This window comes from Psittacula echo, assembly GCF_963264785.1.
Source record: "Psittacula echo genome assembly, chromosome: 2".
NCBI classification, from domain to species: domain Eukaryota; kingdom Metazoa; phylum Chordata; class Aves; order Psittaciformes; family Psittacidae; genus Psittacula; species Psittacula echo.
Genome location: NC_137737.1, coordinates 61,488,632 through 61,516,572, shown reverse-complemented (window position 1 = coordinate 61,516,572; position 27,941 = coordinate 61,488,632). Strand labels below are relative to the sequence as shown.

At 39.9% G+C, this 27,941-nt stretch overlaps 1 protein-coding gene across 2 annotated transcripts in view; it reads right to left on the bottom strand.

Moving 5' to 3' along the window:
• TGFBR1 (transforming growth factor beta receptor 1) overlaps nt 1-27,941 on the bottom strand; it is a 40,941-nt gene that overhangs the window by 7,628 nt on the left and 5,372 nt on the right. For both annotated transcript variants that reach the window (XM_080611046.1, XM_080611047.1), the window contains exons 2-6: nt 21,412-21,663; nt 20,764-21,006; nt 13,539-13,769; nt 5,971-6,138; nt 5,140-5,296 (exon numbers count right to left, since the gene is read on the bottom strand). In XM_080611046.1, the coding sequence (XP_080467172.1) occupies nt 5,140-5,296; nt 5,971-6,138; nt 13,539-13,769; nt 20,764-21,006; nt 21,412-21,663 (1,051 nt within the window). The remainder of the gene's footprint in view (nt 1-5,139; nt 5,297-5,970; nt 6,139-13,538; nt 13,770-20,763; nt 21,007-21,411; nt 21,664-27,941) is intronic.

The following is a 27,941-nucleotide window of genomic DNA, read 5'->3' as shown; positions in this document are numbered from 1 at the left end:
CTGCGAGCAAGTGTCCAAAGGTCTTAGAACCATGTATCTGGAGCTGCTGTGGGGGTACCAGCAACTAGAGCAAATGAGGGTCTCTGCTTCAGCCACTGAAGTAGGACCATGTGTCACAGGCTTCACAGTCACCAGCTTAAAGATAACGGCTACAGGGAAGAACTAAGATGACAGAAGCAGAGTAAGAGGCTCTCAACAGCAGCAACTGAAGTGGGAAGGTTAGTCACAAGACCTATATGCCAGCTGCTGGGGTGTACTTCCCCCAAACCTGGCATGCATGGCAGGTGTGCATGTGTAATTCACTAGCTAACTTCAAGCTAGTCTAGCCAGCAAAGAGCTGACCCACGCAGAGATGGTATTCGAGGGAATACCACACAAGTATACACTGGTATTAAAGCAAATCCATGCATATAGGTGTGCATACAGGTATATGCATCTGTTTGCTACTGTGCATTAACCTAGCCTAGCTGGTGAGTAGGAGACCTGCAGAGCACAGAAGAGGGCATTAGACAGACCAAAGGTTGTATTCACACGGGAGGGATTCATAAGCATAAATGGGCTTGTCAGGCTACAGCAGAGAGTGTGCGTTTTAACTAATGAAGTTCAATCCTGATCAGCTGAAGGAAGAAGACTTGGCTGTCAACACTTATATTTTATACAAGTTCTGACAGCATTTTATGTGGGTGTTGAAGACAGCACATGGTATATAGCAATCTGTGTAATCAGCTCTGTCAGTATTGTATGTGTCTGTGTATGTGTAGCCCCACTACTGGTTGAAGCCCAAGAAAGCAAGCAGCAGCTATATCCATGGACCTGGAATGGACAGAGTTCAGTCCTTAGGACACATCAGGCTGGCAGAAGGCAGGCAGAAGGTAGCTCCAGCTCCTGGAATCTGCCAACATACAGCAGCCACTTATAACATCCCCTAGCAAGACCACAGAGGGAATAGACATGAAGAGCTGATTAAAAAAGCAGCGCTGATAAAGATCTCCTGGGAACAAAGGCTCCCTGCCATTACAGTAACTGATTATTGCATTATAAATCACATAAAGCTTTTATTTTTTTTTTAATAGAATACTTTATCAGCACTTCCTGCAACAGAAAAATCTGTGACAGACTTGCCTGGTTTCAGCACAGACTTTCAACTGAGAAAGAAATACCGAAAACTGGTCGTGGCATTGTTACCTTGTTTATTGACTAAGCTCAATGTAGGAACATCAAGCAAAATGTCAGTGTGGACTGCATTGTGAGAGTTAGACAGCAGCATCCTCACTGGATGCTGGAAGGAATGAATGGTATTTGCTGCAGTCAACATCAGCTGTAGTTCTGCTTTCTCAATCTGGTATAGCTCTGGCTACTAAATCCAATATATAATGTTTAGCAGAGTTCAGTGTGTTTCTCCACATGCCTTGTCAATCTCAAGCTGCCATACTAATGAAGCAGGGAAAAACACCACCAAGGCTTTGGAAAGCAAAGATAACTGGTAAAAAAGCAACACACATAGATTACTCGAATGGAATACAGTATCAGGTGATAGCTCAACCTTGAATAGCCACAGAAGCCTATGCAGAGTTTCATTTTATCAACATAATACCAGGATTTCCTTTCCATAGGGATGGTAGGCAGAATACAAGACACAGTACTTAAATTTCAGGACTATCAGACCTTCCAGAACACTCAGCACTACTGTCTTATAGAAGTGACATACATTCAAGGAAGCACGGGCTATAAACAAAACAGCAAAAATGCACCCAGTAGTTGTATTTGTTCTGGACTATCCATAACTTCAACAAGGATTGCTGTCATGAGAGTTCTCCTAAGCACTGTACAGACACAGAAATTCCCCACAACTGATAAACACAGCACAAGCAGAGGACAACTATTTAAAGAGGAACATAAAGTTTACTTTGACAGTATCCACTGAATGGAAGCAGAATTCTAAGTTAAGTTTACATATGTCACAATCTTTAACATAAGCAAGACTCAAATTATTCTGGGCCACCTGTATCAAAAGCTTTTTAATCAAGAATGCAAGACTGTGATGAGTGTTTTAATGCTCTCCAAGGATTTTGCATTATTGGATAATCTTAAAGCACTTGACAGTATAGTGATCAGCTTTGGGTTTAGAAGGAAGAGTATTTGAGCTGTCTTAAGATCACATGGCGATGTGAAGAGTAATAAAGGTGGAAAGCCACCAAACCAAAACCCCCAACCATGTTGTGAGACTTATGCAAGTAGTAAAGGATATTGTATCAGTTTCTGTATATTGTCCTAAGGACAAAGGTTTGCACAGGAAATACTGAAAGAGGCCCAAATGTGTCAATGGAGCTGAATTCATACCCTCAAAAGAAAAAAACCAAACCCCACCCTTTCCAAAAGTGAATTCGACTGCATTTATTGGCAAATTGACCTCTTACCGTGATCTTCCATCAATGCATTTAGATTGGCTTCGGTTTCCATAACATAGAATGGCAAATGACTGATCAAAAAGCCTGAGAGATTATTGCTAGAACAAGAGAGGCGAAAGGCAAGTAGGTCATCTAGTGCAGTCAGCAGATGAGCCATTTCATGGCTATCAGACAAAGAGAGAAACACACATCTCCTTTTCCGCTTATATATTGGAAATACACTGCTTATCAGAAACAGTATGTTGGGTTCTGGAGAGAATTACTCTACATAGACTAACTTGGGCCTTCTGAACTATGTCTGCAATCCAATACCCTCCAAGACTGACAGGCAAAGTCTACAAAGAAGTTTAAAAATTATGTTGAGCATGGGTCACATTTGGCACTTTGGGTGCCTACTGACCTCCCCACCTCTTTTAGTCCGAAACCTCTGTATTAGTTGCCTAAACTTCTTGCACATAAAGGGCTGGTGTCATCAAATAGGAAACATACACAACAAGTTGAGTATGACATCTCCCTCTTCTGAACAAGCATAACTAGAATTCTGTTCATATTTGGTTTGGATAAACTATAGAACAGCACCCATGTTAAAATGGAATTAGAGCCTCAGGGAGTAAGAGAGGAATTCTTTCTTCTTCTCAGTTTAAAGCTCATATTCTCTGCTTTATACTGCAGGCTGAGCTGTGAAAGCACATAGTTCACACCCTCTGGGATGAAGCTAAGCCTCTGAACAGAAAAGAAATAAAGATTCATTCAGAAAGAAGGATCATCAGTCTGACTCAGCCCCTACATCACTCAAACAAGAATGAGTCTTGTTTGCTTTCTAGGCCATACATCCTTACAACAGACAATCATTAGAAAAATACAAACTTAGCCAAATCTCCCTGAACCTGCACACAGAGCGTCCATGTGCAGAAAAGGTACCAGCAGCAGCAATCAATGGGAGTTAAGGTAAGATCTGAACTGTATTATGAAAAATTTGCCAGAAGTGCAGCATTACTTACCCAAGAATGCACAAGAGGGAGGAAGAGGAGACCAAGACTTTTATGAGAACGAACAATTTTCAGAAAGGTAGAAGTGACTAATGTCTTCAAAGTGGGAAATGAACTTGGTCTTGCTGCTGCCCACTGCAGCAAACAAGAGTTACTACGTTACCATTGCAAAGAAGCATAAGGCAGCTGCATCTTCATTCAGATACAGATTTAACAGCGCCTACACAAGAAGAGAGCTTGTAAGTGGGATCTACAGACACAGCTGAAAGGATGCTTCCTCCAAAGACTAAAGAAAGTAACAGATCTGCACTTTTATTTTATTTTTTTTTTTTTTTTGGCATGTAGGTGTAGTAGAAAATACCGTGACACGAAATGCACCTTGCACACAGCCAAGTCTGCAATGACAAATCCCAAAGTAGCCTGCTGTTTTACTACCAATGATGCCTGGAGACTTTGAGAAGGAATAACACCCAGTACTTTGTAACCCAGTAGCATTTCAAAAGTAAATCTCATCTGACCATTTGTGTGGTATTTCTAAAGTTGGCAAAGGACTAGTACAGAAGAACTTTAGAATAAAGTAATGTCAGCAATATAATTCTCAGTAAAGTAAATTTTCAGTAAATGTTCTAAAAACTTTTGTTCGCTGGGCCTTAAAAAAAGAAGTTTGTTTTTTTCTTCTAAAAAGACAGCGCTAAAGGTACATCCCAGTTCATCATTTATGCTTATCCCTCAAGCCCCCTTGCAGTATCACTAAAGAGATATATAACTGAAAACCTGCTAGGGCATATGCTGAAGTTAATCACATACAGCCCTGAATCACTTGGGCTTCCACACATTTCTCTGTGACAGGCATACAAACTTTAGTGTGGCGTAGGACTGGACCTATAGGCATCAAAAGGATAAAATGTTGCCTGTATCACACAACTCTGTTGCTGTGGTTCACCATTAGAGCTGTTATCTCTGTATGCTGTATAGCTTCACAGATTGCTAAAGAAAACTAATCCTCTCTTCAGAACATCTTCCAATTATTGCTCTCTGAAGGTTCAGCAATGCTAAATTACAGCCAACAACAAACTGCACTAGTGTTGATGGAGTTAAACACTGAGTTCTTTTGAGGACAAAAAACCAAATCTGTATTTCTAAATTCAGAAGTACGCTTAGGAAAGGGAGTATACTGACTCATGTACTGATAATTGTATTTATGCATTAGATAACAAAGATGAATGCTGTTTTAAGGTCTCATATTTCTCTCAAAAATACAATCCTATGATAGCCCGTACCCAAGACTGTATCTTGTATGTTCTACCACATAGGCTTCACACTGAAAAAAAAATCCAGCTTTTAATTTTCACTGTCAATATCCTGTTTTACACTCCAGATTGAGCTGCAATCATTTCCATGCAACACAAGGCACAAAGAATAGATACAGCAGTGAAGTTTCAAGACTGTCACTCATGAAGTCTCCTAAGTATTTTAGTATATACTTGCACCCTACAACATTTTGCAAGTTTTCTGTATTTTACACATGCTAGTAGAAGATGCCAAGATTCAATATGCTTTTTAAGCACCTACTGTCTAACTAAATAACCAGCTGGCAAGGAAGTGCCTAGGAACTCTACCTGCCATTGTTTACATTTTCCTGGTGCTTGTGTTTGTACACATGAAAATCTTCTATATGGGGCTAGAAAATTCGAAGCATTTTATTGTAAGTATCACCTGACACATCACATTAATGATTTTACCTTTTTGTTCCAACTCTGTGGTTTGGGGCAATATCAATTGTGTCTGTAGCTGAATCGTGCCTAACTGCCAATCCTAGGTCTGCAATGCAGCATGTTCCATTCTTTTTTACCAATATATTTTTTGATTTCAAATCTCTATGAGCAATCGCTGGCTTGCCTGTAAGGAAACAAAACAAAAACCAAAACAGAAAAATATAATTGCTACTGTTCTAAAATGGGTGCAGATTTTGTTTGATGTTACAGAATTCCTTCCAGTTCTGCTACTTCATGTACATTAAGGTAACTCCTGAAACCATTCATTGTGGATTGGCTGGCTGTCCAGAAAAGTACCTTAAATGCCTGCCATATTATGCCACTCTACTGCTCCTTTTCCTCTTCCTGCAAGTACTTACTGTGTACCCATACTACTTGCCACAAAAAAAGTTTCTAATGGCTCTGGAAACAGACACATAGTGCTGTCACAAATCAAAGAAGATTCTAAAGGCACCATTACTTACTGCCTTTTAATAGGCATTTTGTAAGAAGGACTGTTACATTACAAAACCTGGATACACCACAGAAAGATAAAAACTTCCAAATTAAGAAGTTCTATTAGTTCAGATATTATGACAGGCCCCAAACAGACATTTTTCAATTCCCTCAGCTCCACAAGGGATTAACCTGAGTATCTGCACTGAGTTTAGCTGCCTTATCATCACATAAGTAGCTGTGTGCAAAGCAACTACAGGTTGAATGATCTAATTGAGAAAAGAATTATGGAGAAAGAGGATGTATAATTTCTTAAAAAATCCAATACTATCCACATGACAGGCTGAATAGTTGTAAGATTACCTTGTGTCCCAACAATTTCCATGTGAAGATGAGCAAGACCACTAGCAGTGGACAAAGCTAATTTTATCATTCCTTCCACTGTTACTGTATACCTGTTCAGGTAATCAAAGAGTGATCCATGCTCATGATAGTCAGACACCAACCACAGCTGAGTCCATGTACCATTGTCTGCAAAACAACACTGGCATGAATACCACACGTACACACACAAAACGACAAGCAAACCATATACGCCACTTTAGTACAATGCTCATGAAATACAAATTACGATTTGCAAATAGCTTCAGCCAATTAGACTCTAAAATCTTTACTTCTATCCCTGTAACATTTAAATGCCTATATAAGGGCTGGGACTACCATGCAAGATTTTCCAAATAGCTTAGTGAGTATTATTTTATTTAAGCTAAAACACAAATCATAGAAATCTGATGTCACTATGATTCTGAAGAGAACTATTTTGTACCATTAGCCAGGTCCTGCCCACCCTTAACTTTTCTACCTTGGGGGAACAGTGCTGAACGCATGATGCAAAACTAGCCCCGTCACTCTTGGTCCAGTACAATATTGTCCAGACTACACGTAACTATGAAGAACAAGACAGGCCGTAATACATATGCAGATATCCCAAGAAACACAAATGACAGGTAAGAACTAAATTGTTCATTATTAAACTAGTGGACACAAAATACCTTGAAGTTTAAGCCACAGAGAGACTTTCCCGGCTATTAAAAGAACAGTCAGTCAGGATGGGGTAAAAGTTTGGTGGTTTGGTTTTTTGTTGCTGTTTGTTGATTTTTTGTTACCTAAGAAGTAGAAATATACCCAGAAAAAAAACAATCCTGCCACAGTTCTTCTGTATTGTATGTCTTATTTGTGGCCCTTCAACCAGATTTTAGGAGGGACAGTGTTACATTCAAGCTTACATGAATAATATTACTTACAGACAAGCTGAAATGCAGTAAGTAGTAAGTACAGTGTCCAGCTATTAGGTGAGACATACTATATTTTCTTTACCTCGCTATATTTGAAAAGCTATGCATTTGTTCAGCTATCTAAGAACAACACATTATGATGAACTTAAGTCTTCTTATGCTGTTGACAGCAGTTAATTATTACCAAGTAATAATTAACCTGACCCTGAGTATTTTTGGCTGCACAGTAAACAGCATCTGCCATGAAGCTTTCAATTACAGGATATGCATTATCAAGTAATAAAAAGTAATTACATTAAGTAGTAATTACATACAGTAGCACAGTCTTCCATAACAAGATAACCTAATTTAGTTCATATACACACCATGATCAAGAATCTTAAGCAATTTCAGAACATTCAAGAACATTACATATGCTCTTGGAAACCTATTTAATTTCTGTAAAGAGATTAATTAAGGTTATTTCATTTATTTGCATGAAACATGAAAGCATTTTAGATTATCAAAATCAATCAGAAGTAAAAGGTTTTTCTTTCGCAGTTCTAACAAAATTTGAAATTCTGAGTAAAGAAGCTTTCAGATTTGTTAGAAGACTGGTTAGTTTCAAAGAAACATTAGTGCAGTTGAAGTAACATTTATTTTAGACAAGCTGCCTCTTGAAGAAAGGGATTTATAACAAATGCTCTATAAAACATATAATCAAGTTGGAATTAAAATTGAATGGACGGAATTTACTTAAGTGAAGATACTTTTTTCACATTGGTGTTAGCAAAACAAAAATTAGGACTTGGCATATCATATGCTTGTTTTCAAACCAAATACTAGGTTTTAAGATGTAACAGTATTGCTTGGTACAAGAGTTTTGAACCACAGACTTATGTTCCAACTTGAATGTTCAAAAGAAGTTATGAAAACTACCTAATTGTATGTGTTCTCCAGTGTCATATAAAGTATTTCAAAGCATACAGTGAGATACAATAGCCTTTTTTAGCATGCAGATAAAATAAAAGAAAAAATACCAACCAAAAACCAAAGGAAAAAGGATTGAAAAGATCAGATACCGATAGGATCTACAACTAGAAAACTCTTAGAAATGAGGCACTCAAGGAGATGTCAGGGAACACATTTTTGCCTGTGGCTGAAAGAGGGCTGATATTTTGTTAGTGAACAGTTCGACTATCTCAATGTGATAGTCATACGATTCAATTGTGAAAAGTGCTTGAGCTGTGTAGATTAGCAAGATCTTCCAGGCAAACTCTTCCAAAAACTTCCAGGCTAAAGCCAGAGCTTTAGAAAGAGTAAACAGCTCAAATATCACTTTTCTCAAGATAAAGGAATTCTGTTCATTTCTCCAAAGCATACTGCCTAATATTATTCTTGGAGATCTACTTATCACATAACCCAGTCTGAATAAAACTTTCAGCTAGTCAAGTGCAGCTTTCAATTAAGGGGAAGGCATGGAGAGGCTTAAGTATTTTAGTGCATAAAATTATCTGAAAGTGTGCAGTGCAAGACTTCACCTTACTTGTAACATGCCTACAGACAGGTATGGTTACAGACAACTAATCCAGGGAAGCCTTTAGTACTGTAAACAGAGGTTGCTGCCTGCTGCCACTGCTCTTCTGCTAGTAGAATACTGCAGATAAGTAGGCCCCAATACACTTCACAATTAAGTATCTAGGTTAAAAAGAACAAAACAAAAAACCCACCCAAAACCCAGACTATCTTTTTAGATGTTTCAAAACAAGGCAACACATGGCCCAGAAAGTAATTTCCATGATCCAGCATTATTTGAAAGTTAGTATACACTCTTGGCTCAGTAAAGAGCTACCCAGAACACAAACATGCTAGTCAGACAGAACACAACTGCAGTTAAAACAATTTACTGATTTCCAGCAGCACCTACTCCAGTGAATTTTGGGATGGGAAAGCAGACAGACGGGATCAGCTCCTGCAGCCTTCTGAACACCATATAATGGGGAAGTAGAGAATGAGATGGGAGAATGTGCCATTAAAGCACATGGAAAGACTAAACAGTGTAGCGTAACAAGGAGTCAAGACAGCAGTTCAGTCACAAGCTTTGACTCCACCATCTGAGCTGAACACCACTGACTTAGCTAATCTACCTGCACTTGTAAACACTTTCTAATCTTATACATGCATCTTTCTACTTGAAGGCACCCCCACAATTTTACAACTACAGTGGCCAGCCAGATGTCCCCCAGCAGCTGTGAAAAATATGCAGTTGCGTGAAGAGGAGAGACCTAATTAATGCCTTTGCTGGTGGAAAGATCTGCAGCGTTAACACTGGTCCACACTTACATCACAAGCTACACGCCAGGAGGCAAGAGTCCTCAGCATTCATGATGGATACATGAGAACCTGCTCCTGAGAATCCTACATGTATCTAAAACCTTCAGCAAGCACTGAGTTGTGATTGCACAGGTAACTGTTTTACTACTCCATCTCTGTAGTTAACTTTGCAAGGTCTCAGACACACAGTGAGATTCTTACTCTCATGACTTTGTGCATTTCAGCTAGGCTGTAGTAACTCCTGAATGCATTCAACAGTACACCTTACGGAGAAATCAGAAAGAGCATCAAAAGAAGAGCGACCAGTAGGTTGAAGAAAGTGATCCTGCCCCTCTACTCTGCTCTCGTGAGACCCCACTTCGAGTACTGTGTACAGTTCTGGTGTCCTCAACAGAAAAAGGACATGAAACTGTTTGAACAAGTCCAGAGGAGGGCCATGAAGATGATCAGGGGACTGGAGCACCTCCCGTATGAAGACAGGCTGAGAAAGTTGGGGTTGTTGAGCCTAGAGAAGAGAAGGCTGCACAGAGACCTCATAGCAGCCTTTCAGTATCTGAAGGGAGCCTACAAGGATGCTGGAGATGGACTCTTCAGGAGGGACTGTAGTGACAGGACAAGGGGTAACGGGTTCAAACTTAAACAGGGGAAGTTTAGATTGGATATAAGGAAGAAATTCTTTACTGAGAGGGTGGTGAGGCACTGGAATGGGTTGCCCAGGGAGGTTGTGAATGCTCCATCCCTGGCAGTGTTCAAGGCCAAGTTGGACAAAGCCTTGGGTGACATGGTTTAGTGTGAGGTGTCCCTGCCCATGGCAAGGGGGATTGGAACTTGATGATCTTAAGGTCCTTCCCAACCCCAACTATTCTATGATTCTATGAAATGGATGCAAATCCGTCAAAGCTATTATTTCTGTGAACTAATACTTCATCTTGCCCCTGCCACCTAATAAGCATTTATGAGTTAGCACCAGCATCTACGGTGGAAGAAAGTAGGTGTTTTTTAAGCCACTGGTCTCTAAAGACACATTGTGATACACTTGCTCCTTTCAGAGTACCATGACAGTGCACACCTGATAAACTGGAAGAACTACTTCCATAATGGTCCCTCTCCATTATGTTCTCCAAGTTAACGGGATACAGATGGCCCAAAGTATTCTAACAAGAGCTGAAGTATTAACTTCAATATTCAGGACTTCCAAAAGCTTAACCTAGAGAGAGAATGGTGTGTACGTCTTTCCTCGCTGAGAGAATGCAGGTGGTTATACTCAGAATTCTGCATTAGTGGGTTAAAAATAACAGTCCAGCTTTCCACATCTGTTCAGAGAGCAATACTGTTAGAAAATACAGCCAAGAATAGCAGCATTTTCAAAACATGTCTTTACTCATTTTTCAATTACCAATTAATTCTCAAGAAAACAGGAGTCTTGCCCATAACCCCTAAAGCCTCAAATAATGGCATGACCTATCAACTAAGGATTTTTTCTTTGTGTGTACAGCATATCAACGATAGAATCAAGGAACAATGTTATATCAAATTATATTATATTACAAGGAACCTAAAGATGACCAAGTCAAATGGAATTTCTTCCTATTGCATCTGAAACCTGCACCAGCACTCAGGAAATTATTTTAGGAACCTACTTATTCAGGAAATCTTCCTCATAACTCTTCTGCACAGTAGTCAAGTATATTTTTTGGACAAACTATCACAGAATCCCGAGGGTTGGAAGGGACCTCAAAATATCATCTAGTCCAATCCCCCTACAAGAGCAGGGTAACCTAGAGTACATCACACAGGAACTTGTCCAGCTGGGCCTTGAATATCTCCAACGTAGGAGACTCCACAACCCCCCTGGGCAACCTGTTCCAGTGCTCTGTCACTCTCACAGTAAAGACGTTTTTCCTGATGTTCACATGGAACCTCTTATGCTCCAGTTTACACCCATTACCTCTTGTCCTATCACTGGACATCACTGAGAAAAACCTAGCTCCATCATCCTGACACTCACCCTTTACATATTTGTAAACATTGATGAGGTCACCCCTCAGTCTCCTCTTCTCCAAGCTAAAGAGACCCAGCTCCCTCAGCCTCTCCTCATAAGGGAGATGTTCCACTCCCTTAATCATCTTTGTGGCTCTGTGCTGGACTCTTTCAAGCAATTCCCTGTCCTTCTTGAACTGAAGGGCCCAGAACTGGACACAATATTCCAGATGTGGCCTCACCAAGGCAGAGTAGAGGGGGAGGAGAACCTCTCTTGACCTACTAGCCACACCCTTTCTAATGCACCCTAGGATGTCATTGGCCTTCTTGGCCACAAGGGCACATTGCTGGCTCATGGTCATCCTCCTATCCATCAGGACCCCCAGGTTCCTTTCCCCTTCACTACTTTCCAGCAGGTCAACCCCCAACCTGTACTGGTACATGGGGTTGTTCCTCCCCAGATGCAAGACTCTACACTTGCCCTTGTTGAATTTCATCAAGTTTCTCCCCGCCCAACTCTCCAGCCTGTCCGGGTCTTGCTGAATGGCAACACAGCCTTCTGGTGTGTCAGCCACTCCTCCCAGTTTAGTGTCATCAGCGAACTTGCTAAGGGTACATTCAGTTCCCTCATCCAGGTCGTTGATGAAAATATTAAACAGCACTGGTCCCAGCACCGACCCCTGAGGGACTCCACTAGTCACAGACCTCCAGCTAGATTCTACCCCATTGACCACAACTCTCTCCCTTCTTCCTTTCAACCAGTTCTTGATCCGCCTCACTACCTGATCATCAAGCCCACACTTCCTTAGCTTACCTATGAGGATGCTATGGGAGACAGTATCAAATGCCTTACTGAAATCAAGAAAAACCACATCTAACGCAGTACCATCATCCATCCACCTAGTTACTTCCTCATAGAAGGCTATCTATGGGTTTGGGGCAAAATGGGAGACTGGTATGACTAACCACAGAGAGATTTTGTTAAAAGTTATAGCTAAGGTATTGCAATATATCCTTTAGGCTTTTCAGTGAGACATAGTACCTAAGGCTTCTGCAGAGGTGGATTTCCATTTATGTCTTTAATGCAACTGATCTATTAATTTTAAACCCAGGCTGAAGATACTCCATTAGGTCCATCAAAACAAATTCAAGCTCTCACAGGTGCTAAAAATATCAAATCCAACTTTAGGCATGAAAGTAAGTTAGTTTCTAATGGTAAGCATAATAAATTACAGTAAAACATTGCCTGGTATGCTACAGATCTGCAAGCTGTTGGAGATTTGGTAGGAGTTAGCCCTTTCCTGGAGAAGGGAAGTGTTACACACAACCTCTTGGGTTCTGTTCCAATTCTAGAGATCTATAGAGATGTAGAAACTTGAAATTAATCTACTGATAATTAAAAAGAACTCTGTTTATGTGTGTATTTCAACTACGCTAACTATTTAGGAATTTCCCACAAAATTGAGAGCCGTTTTAGAAGCCAAAGGTGTCTGTGGATTCTTGACTTCCCCCTAGTATGACAGAATTTTCTGTCAGTGCTTTCTTTGCAAAAGAAGTCAAAAGTCATTTATGGTGAAACGTAATTTCAGATTAAAATAACTGAATGAAACAGTATAACATTTTAGCTCCTCTTAATGTAAGAAATTCAAATCTTCTGTTGGTTTTGACAAATTCTTGTGTCTTAAACTGGACAGCAGGAAAACTTCCTCTTAGTGGGGTTGAAACTAGATGACCTTAAGGTCCTTTCCAACCCTAAATATTCTATGATTCTATGATACTTAAAGGCTTATAAGGAGAGCTTCAGGAAACAGGTATGATTTTTCATACTAGGAACAAACCAATAATTCCCCTTTTCCAAATTCTTTTCTAGCCGGAGTTCTTAATTAATAACTTCTCACATCTCAGCCTTAAAACGAATTCTCTAACTTCTATTTTTTATTAGGACAACAGGATCAGACATCACCTCTTTTGGTCCCACAAATCTATCTTACTAGGCTATAAGGGAAGTACAGGTACATGTATTCAACAGATGTGTGGGCTGACAGGACAAGGCATTTCATTTTTGGTACCAAACTTAGCCAGTAGTTCAACTTGCTTGTGGAAATCAAAGCTCATTAAATATGCAGTTAAAAAAAAAATTAAACAAAGCATTTTCCAGAAAAAGGAAAAAGTACTTTTTTCCTTCATAAAGGCTATGAAAAGCCTTTCAAAACCCAAAATGCTCTAGTAAAAGTTGGGTTTTTTTTGCTACTCTTAATTGGATCCTCACAACTTTATTTTCTGCCCCATTTACCATCTATTCTGAATACACAATCCGCAAAATGAATTTATAGTATCACTAACCTTTGTTGTCTGCAGCTATAAATCCAAGAATGTTTTCATGCCTTAGCATAACTGTTTGATAGATTTCTGCTTCGCGAAACCATGAGCGTTCCTCTCTTGAAGAGAAGATCTTCACAGCAACTTCTTCTCCTCTCCACTTCCCTCGCCAGACTTCTCCAAAGCGACCCTTACCAATGCTTTCTTGAAGGACTATAGTTCTTGCAATTGTTCTTTGCACAAGTAAAGGTAAACCTAAAAAGAAGACTTAACATTAAACAGCATTCTAACAAAATAAACACTTATGGTAAGTACTAAATGTAAGATCCATATGCCATAAGATATTTCTCTTAAAAGGTACATAAACTCTCAAGATTTTAAGAGCTTCTTGTGAACTGCTAACTAGTATGATGCTGCCTTCAACCTTAAAGGCCAGCAAAACAAGATGTTATATGACAAACTGCCTCTACAGAAGAAGATACAAACTTCCTTTCAGTTCAGAATTTTGACAGTTTAATTCAAACCATGAAGCAATTGGGATCAGGATTGAGGTTTAGAGGTTTGTTTTTTTTAATTGGGGGGGGGGAGGGGTAGGGCAGGAGGGTGATTGGATCTGCCCGTAACTTGCGGTTCAAGAGCACTTCTAAGTTAAAATTAAACCATGCTTATCAGCAATACTGTCAAAAGTTTACACTCATGCCCAAGTACACCAGCAGCCTGTCAGCACTCTCAAGCCAGTGTAAAATAGGAAAACATTCTTGTAACACAAGCTTCCCATTTCACAGGCCATTCTTGTGCACCTCACTATAATTATACTTGAGAGAAATACTTACATTCATGAAGGTTTTATAGCTTTGGAACATCTACATGCTTCCAATTCACAGCACCTCATCCCACGCTTCAGTAAGTTTATATAAGAAACAAGAAGCACTGGCATCCCTCAACCATGGTTTATTTTAAACCTTTCCTGTTGGAAAGGCTTATCACAGGAATCTGTGGTGATACTAAGCTGCAGGATGAATGCAGCCAGGTTATCTGCTCACAATAAGCTCTTTTGGTATAGGATTATTTCACTTAAATAAAACACTTTACAAAGTAATCTATTACTCCATAATCACTGTTACAATAGCTGATAGAAGAACATCTGTATATGCTATAGAAAATAAATACCAACTAATAGCTCAAATAACTACTTTGAGTCCACCTCTGGTCATTCTTTGCTAATAACAGCACTGAAAGGACATCTGATCTGGTCAGCAGCATTGCCATGCTTGTGTCTCAGTCTGAGGAGTGCAAACTAAAACACTGCAGTGTACAGAGGAGTTCTTCAAGACTTACAGACCTACAGGAATTTTATGCATGATCTGTGCTGACAACATAACTATGTGAAAAAAGGGGAAAACATGGACACCGTGTCAGTGATTAATTATTGTCAGGTGCTGTGATAATTCCTACTTAGAAAGTTAAAATTTTTGCTGTAATAGCTGGCCTCAGGTTCACCGTGCCGTGTGCCCAAACTGTAAAGGCTCATCTGTGAAGTCTAACTTGCATTCCTTATGGACAGACTCTTGAAATGCAGACAAGGCCAAACTAGAAAAACCACAGGACCAAACCAAACCCTAAAAATGTATAATTTGACATTGTTGGCCAGAGAAAGCTTTCTCCTTAGTACTTACGTGCTACTGCAAATTCCACTGGCAAATGGTAAAACCAAGCCAATTTCCTATATGTGAAATGGGCAAGATGTTCCTACAGCTGTTTCAGTAAACTGTACACTTTGAGTTTCAGATGTATTTCTTTTAAGTTGTTGTGCCATTTACAGACATCCCTTCTTGTTTAAAAAAGATGTCCAACGATATCAGTGAACCTCTAAACAGATACTAAGCTCTAAACCTTCCAGTCATGAAGCACTTCAACTTCACATTACAAGTGCCCAAACATCACATTAACATGTCACAGTACAATAAAGTCCCTGCTAACTGATCTACCCACTGTGCTCCTAGTTATTTTTGCAGTATTTAAAAGATTCAATTCACCTCTCTTTTTTTCAATTGTGCTTTCTCCTACTACTGCTGCTGAACAAAATTGTAAGATTGTAATCCATATTTATGTTACGTCCATAAGAATTCCTTACAGACTTCGTTGCAACTGAGCAGTCTCTTCATTTTGCTATAGAGGAAACACAGCCCTGTATCACCAGGAACTTGAGCAACTGCTTTACTGTAAACCAGACTGCCTGGAAAGTAGCTAACTGGCAATAACTACACCACCACCCTTTGACATACACATTGGGCACAACTGCACTTCAAGCTCTTGAAGTACAGCTTCTTTTAACTGTGCATGAAGATGACGGTCAGTTTGCTAGTCAAAACCCTGTTAAATTCAACAGCAGCTCAGAACATTTAGCACCTTTTCTTCAGCCATAGTCACCCAATTTATCCCTGAAGCCTTCATCATCATCTTCATACATCATAACAAAGTACTCTCAATCAAGCCTTCTGACAGTTTAACAGAATTCTTCCTTTTCATATCTTAACTGTATTCTGATAAGTTTGGACCACTGACTGTCCAATGCATAAGAAGTGCGTGCCTGATTTGGGTAATTCAGGAATTATGTTCTAAAGCACTAAAGGTAGCCAACAAAAGCAGCTGCTAGAGCTTTGCTCTTGCTCATAAGTCTCAGCACAGAAGACTTCCTTTGAAGAGTAACAAAAACCCCCAGCCCTTTCCCTTCAAGCTTCAATGAACCACAGGTTAAGTTTTTCTTAAGGAGTTTTACATTCACTTCAAGTGACTCAACTTCACATTGATTTTTGTGACCCTTTGGATTTCTGAATACTTTTTAGGTTCATGCTTGAAGTCATGCGTATGTGTGTCCTGTGCCCCATTTTAGGCAATGCTTCCTATTTCCATGCAACTAAGTTACTTTGTCATTTGTAAGTTGGAAAGTAACAGCTGAGCATCCCAATCTATCTATATAGTATGTAGTTGATACTTAAAGAGATTTGCAGCATGATCTGAAAATTGTTCTCAGCTCCAAAAGACTTTGAAATCCTTCTCTTAAAAGCTGCAGGTTCAGCAGAAGAATGTATTTCTGGTGTTTCATCAATTCCTTTCATCAAGCCTCTAGCTCTTTCAGGTCTTGATCGTCATGAAACAACAAGGCTATACCAACGTAAGTCAAGACTGAATAACAACAGCTTACTATTCATCATTGCAGAAAAATGAATCCTACTTCCCTTTTGAGTAGGAACGTCATTTTTAGAGTTTTGTTCAGTTCTATTTTATGTGCTTCTCTTCAGACAATACCATAAACCAAAACTGGTAGAATCCTTTTTGTTTGACTTCAATCTCTTCCAGTCCCTCAGCATGAATTTTAAAGTAGAACACCTACTTTAGGTCACTAGCCTAAACACTTCCTTAGCTGTGCCTCTTAGGTCTGGATTATTTTGTCTGTTCTGTACACTTCCATTATGTTTCTTGCAACCTCTCGCCTAGCAGCATCCCTTTCACACAGTTAAGTTTGACAGGGTTAAGCACTATGATAACTAGCAGCTCTGAATTTTCTCCCTTCAGTGATCATGTCCCGTCCCCGTCCCCCCCCCCCCAGTTTATTCCATAAATGTACAGTCTTCTCAATGAGATCCAACTGCTGCAGGCATTTTTCAGAACACAAGAACATTATCAGTCCAAGTGCTAGGGCACTTGGAATTTAGATAGTCACTGATTGACTGATTTTGCAACAAGGTGATGCAAGTCATTGCAAACACATATGCTGCCAACAGTACAGAAGATAAGTACTTGAAGCAACTCCATAATTCCACGGCACCCAACATGAGAAGGACATAGACCTGTTTGAGTGAGTCCAGAGGAGGCCACAAAGATGCTCCAAGGGCTGGAGCACCTCTCCTAGAGAGAGGCTGAGGGAGCTGGGCTTGTTCAACTCGGAGAAGGCTGCATGAGGACCTCATAGCAGCCTTCCAGTATCTGAAGGGAGCCTACAAGGATGCCAGAGAGGGACTCCTTATCAGGGGCTGTAGTGATAGAACGAGGGGTAATGGGTTCAAGCTGAAAGAGGGTAGACAGAAATTAGATATAAGCAAGGAATTCTCTAGTGTGAGGGTGGTGAAGCACTGGCACAGGTTGCCCACAGAAGTTGTGGTTGCCCCATCCCTGGCAGTGTTGAAGGCCAGGCTGGATGGGGCTTTGAGCAACCTGGTCTAGTGGAAGGTGTCCCTGCCTCTGGCAGCGGGTTGAAACTAGATCATCTTTAAGGTCCCTTCCAACCCAAACCATTCTAGGATAATAAAAGGGAAGTACAGATTGCTAAATAAAGCTAATACTTGTCTTACAAACAGATGAACAACATGGAACTCATTGCAGCTTAACTTAAGAGATCACTTCTAAGGAAACATCCAGTCTTGTTTTACAGGGAACACAACTTTATCTTTCAAGCATAAAAACAAATTTGTGAAGAGCTTTCCTTAGGGGTAAGTAAAATTCAACCATATTTGTCAGTTTTCTTCCTCTGATGCAGCCATCATTAGCCAGTGCTCAAATACTGCAGCAGGTAAAGTGCTCTGGGAGTCTAGACCAGCCTGAGTGTCTTGAAGCTCTGAAAACAAAGTAATTTCCCAGCATGCTGCTTTTACTTAAAATGTAATTCACAAATAGGCAAGGGAAGAGTCAGTAGTTTCTAACCATTTGCTCTGGAGGAAGAATCCTAAGTTTCTTCTAACTGGGATTCCCCAGTTTTCAAGAGCGTATTTTTAAGGAGTACTTCCAGAGTCTTCAAACACGAAGAGAGGCTCAGAAACACTACAGAGAGGAAGGCCAGAGGAAAAGGAAGGAATATTCCTGATAACAAGCAGAAAGACCAATTGACAACTAAGTCTGAATTAACATTATCATAGGCCTGACTTCTGATATAAAGAAGTGTGGGAAAGCAGTGATGTAGAAAGTGGCAGAAGTGCTGTGATTATCTGAGAAGTTAAAAGGGAACTATCAACCAGACAGTACTTTAAAACAACATACACCTGCTGTTTTGTTTGTTTGTTTGAGTTCCCCTCTCTCCATTAAATTTCTTTTCAGCTTTCTTTATGAAAAGTCTGTACCTGCAGATATTAAGTAAAGAGTTTTATGTTCCTAATAATGTAACAACTTTATATCATAAATTCTTGCATTCCAAGAAATGTAAATCTCTAACTCCTTCATATTCTCCAAGTCTCTTAATTCTGTACACCCCTCCTAGAAAGGACATAACTGGAGGAGTACGTCCAGCATTTGCATTTATCAAGTTCTAGCCCAATATATTGGAACATCTATTTCATTTAATCTATAATCACTTTCATTATTTGATCAGTTACAACTAAATGAGAAATTTAAAATAAACAGAAACTACTAAAGCTCCAGTTCTAACCAGAGAGCAACCTACCCCTATCACTATCAAATCTTATTTGGACACTTTCTCAATTGAAACAACCCCCTACACGCTCAGTGCAACCTAACCTTCTTCAATGAAGATATGACTGAAAATTACACTTTTTTTAAACTATATTCTAAATATGCTCAGCAAGTTACATTGATTTTACTTGATAGAGCAATGGACTCTGAACAGTTTTACCAGTTACTGCCTTTGAGAAAGAAACACAACCTAGATGCTTAGGTTTTGTTGATATAAATCTTTTCACAGTATCACAGTATGTTAGAGATTGGAAGGGACCTCAAAAGATCATCTAGTCCAATCCCCCTACAAGAGCAGGAACACCTAGATAAGGTTACACAGGAATGTGTCCAGGTGGGTTTTGAATGTCTCCAGAGAAGGAGACTCCACAACCCCCCTGGGCAGCCTGTTCCAGTGTTCTGTCACCCTCACTGAGAAGACATTCTTCTCAAGTTTAAGTGGAACCTCTTGTGTTCCAGTTTGTACCCATTACCTCTTGTCCTATCATTGTTTGCCACTGAGAAGAGCCTGGCTCCATCCTCGTGACACTCCCCCTTTATATATTTATATACACTAATAAGGTCACCCCGCAGTCTCCTCTTCTCCAAACTATAGAGACCCAGCTCCCTCAGCCTTTCCTCATAAGGGAGATGCTCCACTCCCTTAATCATCTTAGTTGCCCTGCGCTGGACTCTCTCCAGCAGGTCCCTGTCCTTGAACTGAGGGTCCCAGAACTGGACACAATATTCCAGATGTGGCCTCACCAAGGCAGAGTAGAGGGGGAGGAGGACCTCTCTCGACCTACTGACCACCCCCCTTCTAATACACTTTCAGTTCTGGAAAATCAAAAAATTCAGCAATTGAGAATCAAACACCAATATTTCTTTGCAGAAAGTACGCTGAAAGGGCAGGTATAATTCAGCACATACATTTGCAAGTAGTTGGAATAATTTTCAGTATTATTTAATCTTTCTATATAGTAGAAAGTTAATAAGAGGTTGCAGTACACAGTCTGATGTCTCTCTCCTTAACATGGACCAGAAATTATATAATTTATAAAATTAGTTATCTGACACATCATCCCCTATCAACACCTATTAAGACATATTTCTGTGACACAGACCACCACAATTCTATAAGCAACAATGTCAAGATTATGACAGCAAAGACTATATGCAGTGAACAGACTATTACATCATCTTCCAGAGCAATACATGTAAAAGTCAGAATTAGAACAAAAAATTCATGAAATCAAGGGACAGAAATTCTTCAGACATGGTCTGCATACTCCATCCATTCTATACACATAGATACTGCTACTTGCAACCCCAAAAAAATATCTTCAGTAAGGAGAGTACTGGCTAAAATATTCACTCATACTTAGAATTCAGAATATTATTCATATACCAATAGCTACAGATACAAATGAATTTTCAGGTTAAAGATAAAAACTTCCCAAATTATCTCAAAACCACACAAGACAGTAATATATATATGTTGTGCAGAACAAAAAGGTGAATGACTGAGCTTACTAACAGAGAAAACATTTACAATAGTTTGACAAGTCTCTGCATATCAGACTGTAATCTCAGAATAAGAAACACTAGCAGCAACTCCATATCTTTTATTTCACTTATTTCCATATTTTGAATCTTCACTGATACTGAATGAATCCACATGGAAGTAGCTTTTCTAGTAATTTCTCCAGTTAATTGTAAGTTTAAGTAGATTTGACAATACAAAAAAAATTGATGCCTTATAAGCTTCTTAAAACCAGAATAATTACTACTAGAAGTGTGACATTACCTGACCCAGAGCCTGAAGTTGTCATATCATAAATCAAATCCTTTAAAGTAGTTCCTTCCGATATAAAGGGACGATCCAATGAGGGATCTTCTTCACTTGGCACACGATGATGAATTACAGTACGATTATGACAAAGATACAGAATCAACATTAGTGAAATGCAGACAAAGCACACAGGTCCAGCAATGACAGCAGCCAGTTCCACGGGTCCTAGATTAGAAGCTGGTTTTCCTGGAGTAGGGCCTGACAGTAAAAACAAAAGAAAATAGTAAAACTACTTCTTTCTGTTTATGATACTAAATTGATCGTATTTTGCAGTAATCTTCAAATTATTTCAATGTATTGTTTATAACTTTTGCACAGTAACTTTTTCAAGAATCAAAATAAGTATTACAAAGGCACAAAAGCAACTATGTGCTTACTCACACTTTTCATTTGCTTTGCATATAGGTCTTCAAAACTGTCTCTAACAACCCTATCCAGAAGATTAAATTTCTTGTTCCAAATATCTTTAAATTTTATTTGCAGAATCTAAGGTGTATTTTAGACCTTCAAATTCACCTCCAACTTCAAAACTGAAGCTTCTACTCTTACAGAATTTTCTATTTAAAAAATAATAAAACCCCCAAACATGTTAAAACTCCTTACCTGGTGTTGGAATTGGAAGTTCTATTTTATTGCAGTAGTCTCTGTCACAGCAATGAGGGAAAGTAAAGACTCCATCTCTGGAGGAGTGGGCACAAACAAATGGCCTGTCTCGGGGAATCAGATCAATCTCTGCTATACACATACTATTGTGTATTACTTTGTCTGCAGTTCGTGTTACTGAGGTAAAACACAGCCCATCTGTCACACATGTAAAGTTGTCTTTTGTGCATAGATGGCAGTAACATCGTAATGCTGTGTTGAGAAAAAACATGAATGTTAGTATTGGTACATGTTCTGAGTTAAGAAACAACTTGAAGGACTAAAGAAATAAAGAGTCCAAAACACTATAAGGCCTATGATCTTTTTGGTTGCGTAAACACAGAACCGCAACATTGAAGAACGACACAAGGCTTTTTGGCAGGACAAAACCAAAACAAAATTAGGAGATGATCAGATTAAAGTAAAATTTAAATTGGACATAATCTCTCCTTATACAATTATGTATTAACAGAGAAAGGCTGCAATCCTAGATGTTCCTCCAGGTAAAAAAGTTCCATTACAGATCCTCATAGTAAAGTTCTGGACATTTTAACAACACCACATCCTCTATAACATGCCAATTTGCTATTTTCATACTGAATACAAATAATGCCCCTTTTTTTTTTTTTTTTTTTTCCACAACCACCAGGGGAATAGCTTCAGTACGTGACAAACAGAATACTGCTGGCTACCTAAGATTAATACTTTATACATGACTTGATGGCTTCAACTTTGCACCAAGGAAAGGTTATATAAAGGCTTAATCCTCATTAAAAAAACCAAACCCTGAATGACCAAAGAACATATGCTTTCACACAAGCAGAAAACAGTTTAGACTTGTTATTTATGAAGCCACAGGAAAACATTGCTTCGCATTACTCAAGTTGCTGGTTTACTAAATCTATCAATTGCACTAGGAAAGGAGGAGGCATGGGTAGGGAAGCAGGAATGACAGACTAATCACACCTAAGATGATCAGGTTACATTCTTTACATTGCAGAAGTTGTTGGAGATGGAAGACTACTACTTCAGCTTTGTTTCTCCATATTTCTTCCTGCATTTACAGGACCAAAGCCAGACAGTGAACAGTGCAGTAGCAACAATAAAAATATCAATACACTGACTTGTTCATCTGTGGAGAGCAAAGGTTTGCATAGAGCTTGTGTACATGCATGCAGAAAGATTAAAATACAGAAATTTAGACAAATTTACAATCTTAAACATCCATACCCAAAACACAAAAATGTGCTGAGCCATAAACAAGCCTCTCTCGATGGTGTGAGGATTAATTGGTGGCAAAGCAAAAGATGCCCCAAAACCTGAAATTTGTGTGCTTTACTTAAATTCAAGAGTTTAAGGAAGCCACCAGAATTGTCTCTGATTTTACACTCTTCTCAATCACTGGATATCACAGATTTAAATAAATGGCAATCTGATCTCAAATATACATTCCATCTCAAAGTCTTGATTCCAAGTTGTACACCTTTTTCTGAAAATACCTCCTTCCCCCCAAGATCTTGAGTCAAAATATATCACTGCCAATCATCCTCTACTGTTAAAAACATGGTAAAGTATCTGCTTTATGCTGTAGCATAAACTATATGCTACAGAATGAAAACCTATGTTTCTGAGAGATTCATCAGCCCACAGACCAGTCAGAAAAAAAAAGAAAAGGCGGGGAGGGGGGCAGAAATGGAATTGCAAAATCATTTAGTATTAAGATTACTGAAAAAATAATTAGAATATATATAAAATGAGAACTGGCACATGGGAAGGTAAAGCTTCTTTAGAGTACCACTTCTTGAAGATATAATTTCCCACACCCCCATCAGACTAGTAAGGCACGTCTTATTCAGAGTTTAACTATGAGAACATTTAACAGTTATTTTCCTGTTAGTGCCCCTTTGGTAATCTACACTTTATTTTTAAACCCATTAAAGTTTCCTAAAATATTCACATGTTGATATTTCTTTCAACTTCCTTAACAAGCAGGACTTTATCTCACAGCGTCATCCATGACTTTTTTTTCCTATTTAAATAATATTCTTGGCTCATCATAACAGCACATGCATCTGAATGCCTACAGTAAGAGACATTATTCAGTAAGATATATTTACATAGGGTCACTGTACAGAGAACAAGTTACTTGAAGGAGCTGGCGAATGAAGTTGCTAAGCCACTGGCCATCATATTTGAAAAATCATGGCAGTCAGGTGAAGTTCCCAACAACTGGAAGAAGGGAAATATAACCCCCATTTTCAAGAAGAGGAAAATGGATGACCTGGGGAATTACAGACCAGTCAGTCTCACCTCTGTGCCTGGCAAACTCTTACAGCAGATTCTCCTGGAGGGCATGCTAAGGCACATGAAAAACAAGGAGGTGGTTGGTGACAGCCAGCATGGCTTCACTAAGGGGAAATCCTGCCTGACCAATTTGGTGGCCTTCTATGATGGGGCTACGAAACTGATGGACAGGGGCAGAGCAGTTGACGTCATCTACCTGGACTCGTGCAAAGCGTTCGACACTGTCCCACACGACATCCTTGTCTCTAAATTGGAGAGACATCAATTTGATGGGTGGACCACTTGGTGGATAAGGAACTGGCTGGATGGCTGCCCGCAAAGAATTGTGGTCAATGGCTCGATATCCAGCTGGAGACCGGTAACGAGCGGTGTCCCTCAGGGATCGGTGTTGGGACCGGTCTTGTTCAACATCTTTGTCGGTGACATGGACAGTGGGATTGAGCTTGCCCTCAGCAACTTTGCCGATGACACCAAGCTGTGTGGTTCGGTTGATACGCCGGAGGGAAGGGATGCCATTCAGAGGCACCTCGACACGCTTGTGAGGTGGGCTGATGCCAACCTGATGAAGTTTAACCATGCCAAGTGCAAGGTCCTACACCTGGGTCGGAGCAATCCCAGGCACAGCTACAGGTTGGGCAGAGAAGAGATTCAGAGCAGCCCTGCAGAGAAGAACTTGGGGGTGTTGGTCGATGAAAAAATGAACATGAGCCGGCCTCAGTGTGCGCTCGCAGCCCAGAAAGCCAACTGTATCCTGGGCTGCATCAAAAGGAGCGTGACCAGCAGGTCAAAGGAGGTGATCCTGCCCCTCTACTCTGCTATCGTGAGACCTCACTTGGAGTATTGTGTGCAGTTCTGGTGTCCTCAACATAAAAAGGACATGAAACTGTTTGAACAAGTCCAGAGGAGGGCCACGAGGATGATCAGGGGACTGGAGCACCTCCCGTATGAAGACAGGCTGAGAAAGTTGGGGCTGTTCAGCCTGGAGAAGAGAAGGCTGCACAGAGACCTCATAGTAGCCTTTCAGTATCTGAAGGGAGCCTACAAGGATGCCAGAGATGGACTCTTCAGGAGGGACTGTAGTGACAGGACAAGGGGTAACAGGTTCAAACTTAAACAGGGGAAGTTTAGATTGGATATAAGGAAGAAATTCCTTACTGAGAGAGTGGTGAGGCACTGGAATGGGTTGCCCAGGGAGGTTGTGAATGCTCCATCCTTGGCGGTGTTCAAGGCCAGGTTCGATGAGGCCTTGGGTGACATGGTTTAGTGTGAGGTGTCCCTGCCCATGGCAGGGGGATTGGAACTAGATGATCTTAAGGTCCTTTCCAACCCTAACTATTCCACGATTCTATGATTCTACGAAGTGAAAACTGAGGTTTGGGTTGACCTTGTTACATTTACTCATCTTCCTGATCTGGTGAAGTTGTAGAGACACACTGATACCACTATCACTAAATAAGCATTTGGTGTCTTAGATTGCTCATTCATTTTGTTCCCACCTCTCTTTTGCTACAGAATTCCCAACGAATGCAATTTGATACAATTTGTACTTCTGCTCCACCTTGATGTCAGTACCTTCTAATCTCCTGCCAAAACACAGTACACCGTCACACACAACTGAATAGTTTCCTCAGCACAAATATATCTTTACTTCTTTCTGAAGCTACTCTCCCCTGCCTTAAAAGGAGAAAACAATGCCTAATCAGATGAATAACCAAAGCTTCTAAGAATACAGGTTTTTGCTGCTCTCTAGTGGGCACACTCTTAAAAAGAAAAAAAAAAAAATCAACAACATTTAAAAATTCTTCAGCCCCCTTCCTACTCTCACCACTAACAATTCTTCATGCCTTCCAACTTAAGTGGAAAGTAACTGAATTTCCGTATTTTTCTAACAGGAAAGCTAACTCAGCATCTTCAGCAACAATCCATTCCAGAAGAAAACAGAACTGCAATATCCTTGCCTATGTCTCACTCTCCCATTATCTATGTGTAAAAGAACAGACTATGACTATGTGAATACACTGTAGACTTACCATCAATGGGATGAGATGTCAATTACCAACTGTAGTTAAATCACTTCATTTATATAAGGAAGTGTTTTCACATGTAACTGATCTCAAAGAGAAAAATACCATGCCATTGTCCTCTTGGAGATGTAAATTTTTATTGTCTCCAAGTAGCCCAGTATTTTTCTCAGAAAAGCATTATAGCAATTAAAAATAAGTCAGAGAGAAGCCAGTCAGGTCTCCAACTTCATCTGAATGAATACATACATTCTTAAAATGGGTTGATAGCAGCATGTGATAAGAGAATGACAACTCTGAAGTAAGCTCATCTTCCAGAGCCACAAATATCTTTCAGGTAGGATGCATTTCCAATCTACAACCACAAAAACCTCCTTCAAAGCTACTTTACCCAAAGAGGAGGGGAAAAAAGTTTTCACTCCTTAGCCCATGTTTTCCATGGCACTTTTTTGTTCTTTTGTGTTTGTTCTTTTTTTAAGTATTACAACAGTGTTTGGATGAAACCACTAGCATGAAGCTCCATACCAACTAATGAAAGGTCATGTCTGCAAATAATATGAGGGTTGGGAAATGAAAAGTACAGACAACTAAATGAATACACTGAAGGTTATGTAAACAACCAATGACAAAGCCAAGAACAGAAAGAACAGGATTTGGAGCACCATAACTTAGTGCCCTCTCCATTGCATTTCCTCACTGCGCCACGACCATTCTACATGACCATTCCTGCTTTATGTGACTGTTTACTGTAACAGTGAACAGTAAGACAATACAGTTATAAAAGAATGTGTGTGCATTATGACACATATATGTCATAGAAGTTATCAACAGCATATTTCTCATACCTCAATCTGATTTAGTAAGAAGATTATTAACAGGCTGAGAGCTGGGTTTGTTCAGCCTGGAGAAGAGAAGGCTTCAGAGACACCTTAGAGCAGCTTCTAGTATGCTGGAGAGAGCCTTTTTACAAGAGCATGTAGGCAAAGGACAAGGAGTAATGTCTTTAAACTGACAGATTAGATATTAAGAAGAAGTTTCTCTGTGAGGCTGCTGAGGCATTGGCACAGATTGCCCAGCTGTGACTGTCCCATCCCTGGTAGTGTTCAAGGCCAGGCTGGATGGGCCTTGGAGCAACCTGGCCTAGTGGAAGGTGTCCCTGCCCATAGCAGGGGGCTGGAATTAGATCTTTTAAGATCCCTTCCAGCCCAAACTATTCTATGATTCATCTCTAGTGCTGAACACAATTACTTGCGTAATTTTTCAGGCTGAGACTCTCAGTTTGACAGTTTGGTATTTCCTTCAAGAAGTCTCTCTTTCATGGGTGTTGCAGACTGGAAAGCCCACAGTGAGCGTAAAGCAAGCTGGTGACATAATTTAGACACAAAGTGCACAGCTTGAAGAAAATTTGTTCCCAGAAGCTCCAATATTAATGCTATACACAAAATACGAACAGAGAATTAAGTACACGCTATCCACTTCACTTTCAGAAGTCTGTATGATCAGGTACCTATGGAAACAAGTCTTTTTTGTCTCTGTTGTCTTTCTGAAGTAGGAAAATAGCACAAAACCTTTATTTTTAGAATCACATAAAAACCTATGAATCACTATAGTATTTGCTAACATCCTGCAAAATTACTTCAACCAGACAGTTTAGTGTAGAACACCTTCAGCCAAAGAATTTTTGGTTGGAAATCATATGTTGAAATACTGTCTGTCAAAGGATGCTAACAGAAGGTGTTACAGCAGTTAAACTTGTGAGGTGCTCTGAAAAAACCAAAGCATCTCAAACCAAATTTCATTAAGAGCAATTAACAATTTTATATCACAGAATCACAAAATGGTTTGCGTTGGAAGGGACCTTAAAAGATCATTCAGTTCCAAACTCCTGCCGTGGGCAGGGGCACCTTTCACTACGCCAGGCTACTCAAATAAAATTATTAATATTTTTATTTATTTACTGAAAGACAGTCTCTGGCCCCCAACATCAGCAAGGATAGAGGCTCTTCAGGGAAGACAGGCTGGGGAGATGAGGAGAGGGTGTCAATGACCAGCTGGAGTGCATAGATCTCTGCCTGGCGATGGATGAGGAGCTGACCGAGGGCTTATGGGTCAGGATTACAGTGAGGGCAGGCGCAGGCAACATCGCAGTGGAGGGCGTCTGCTACA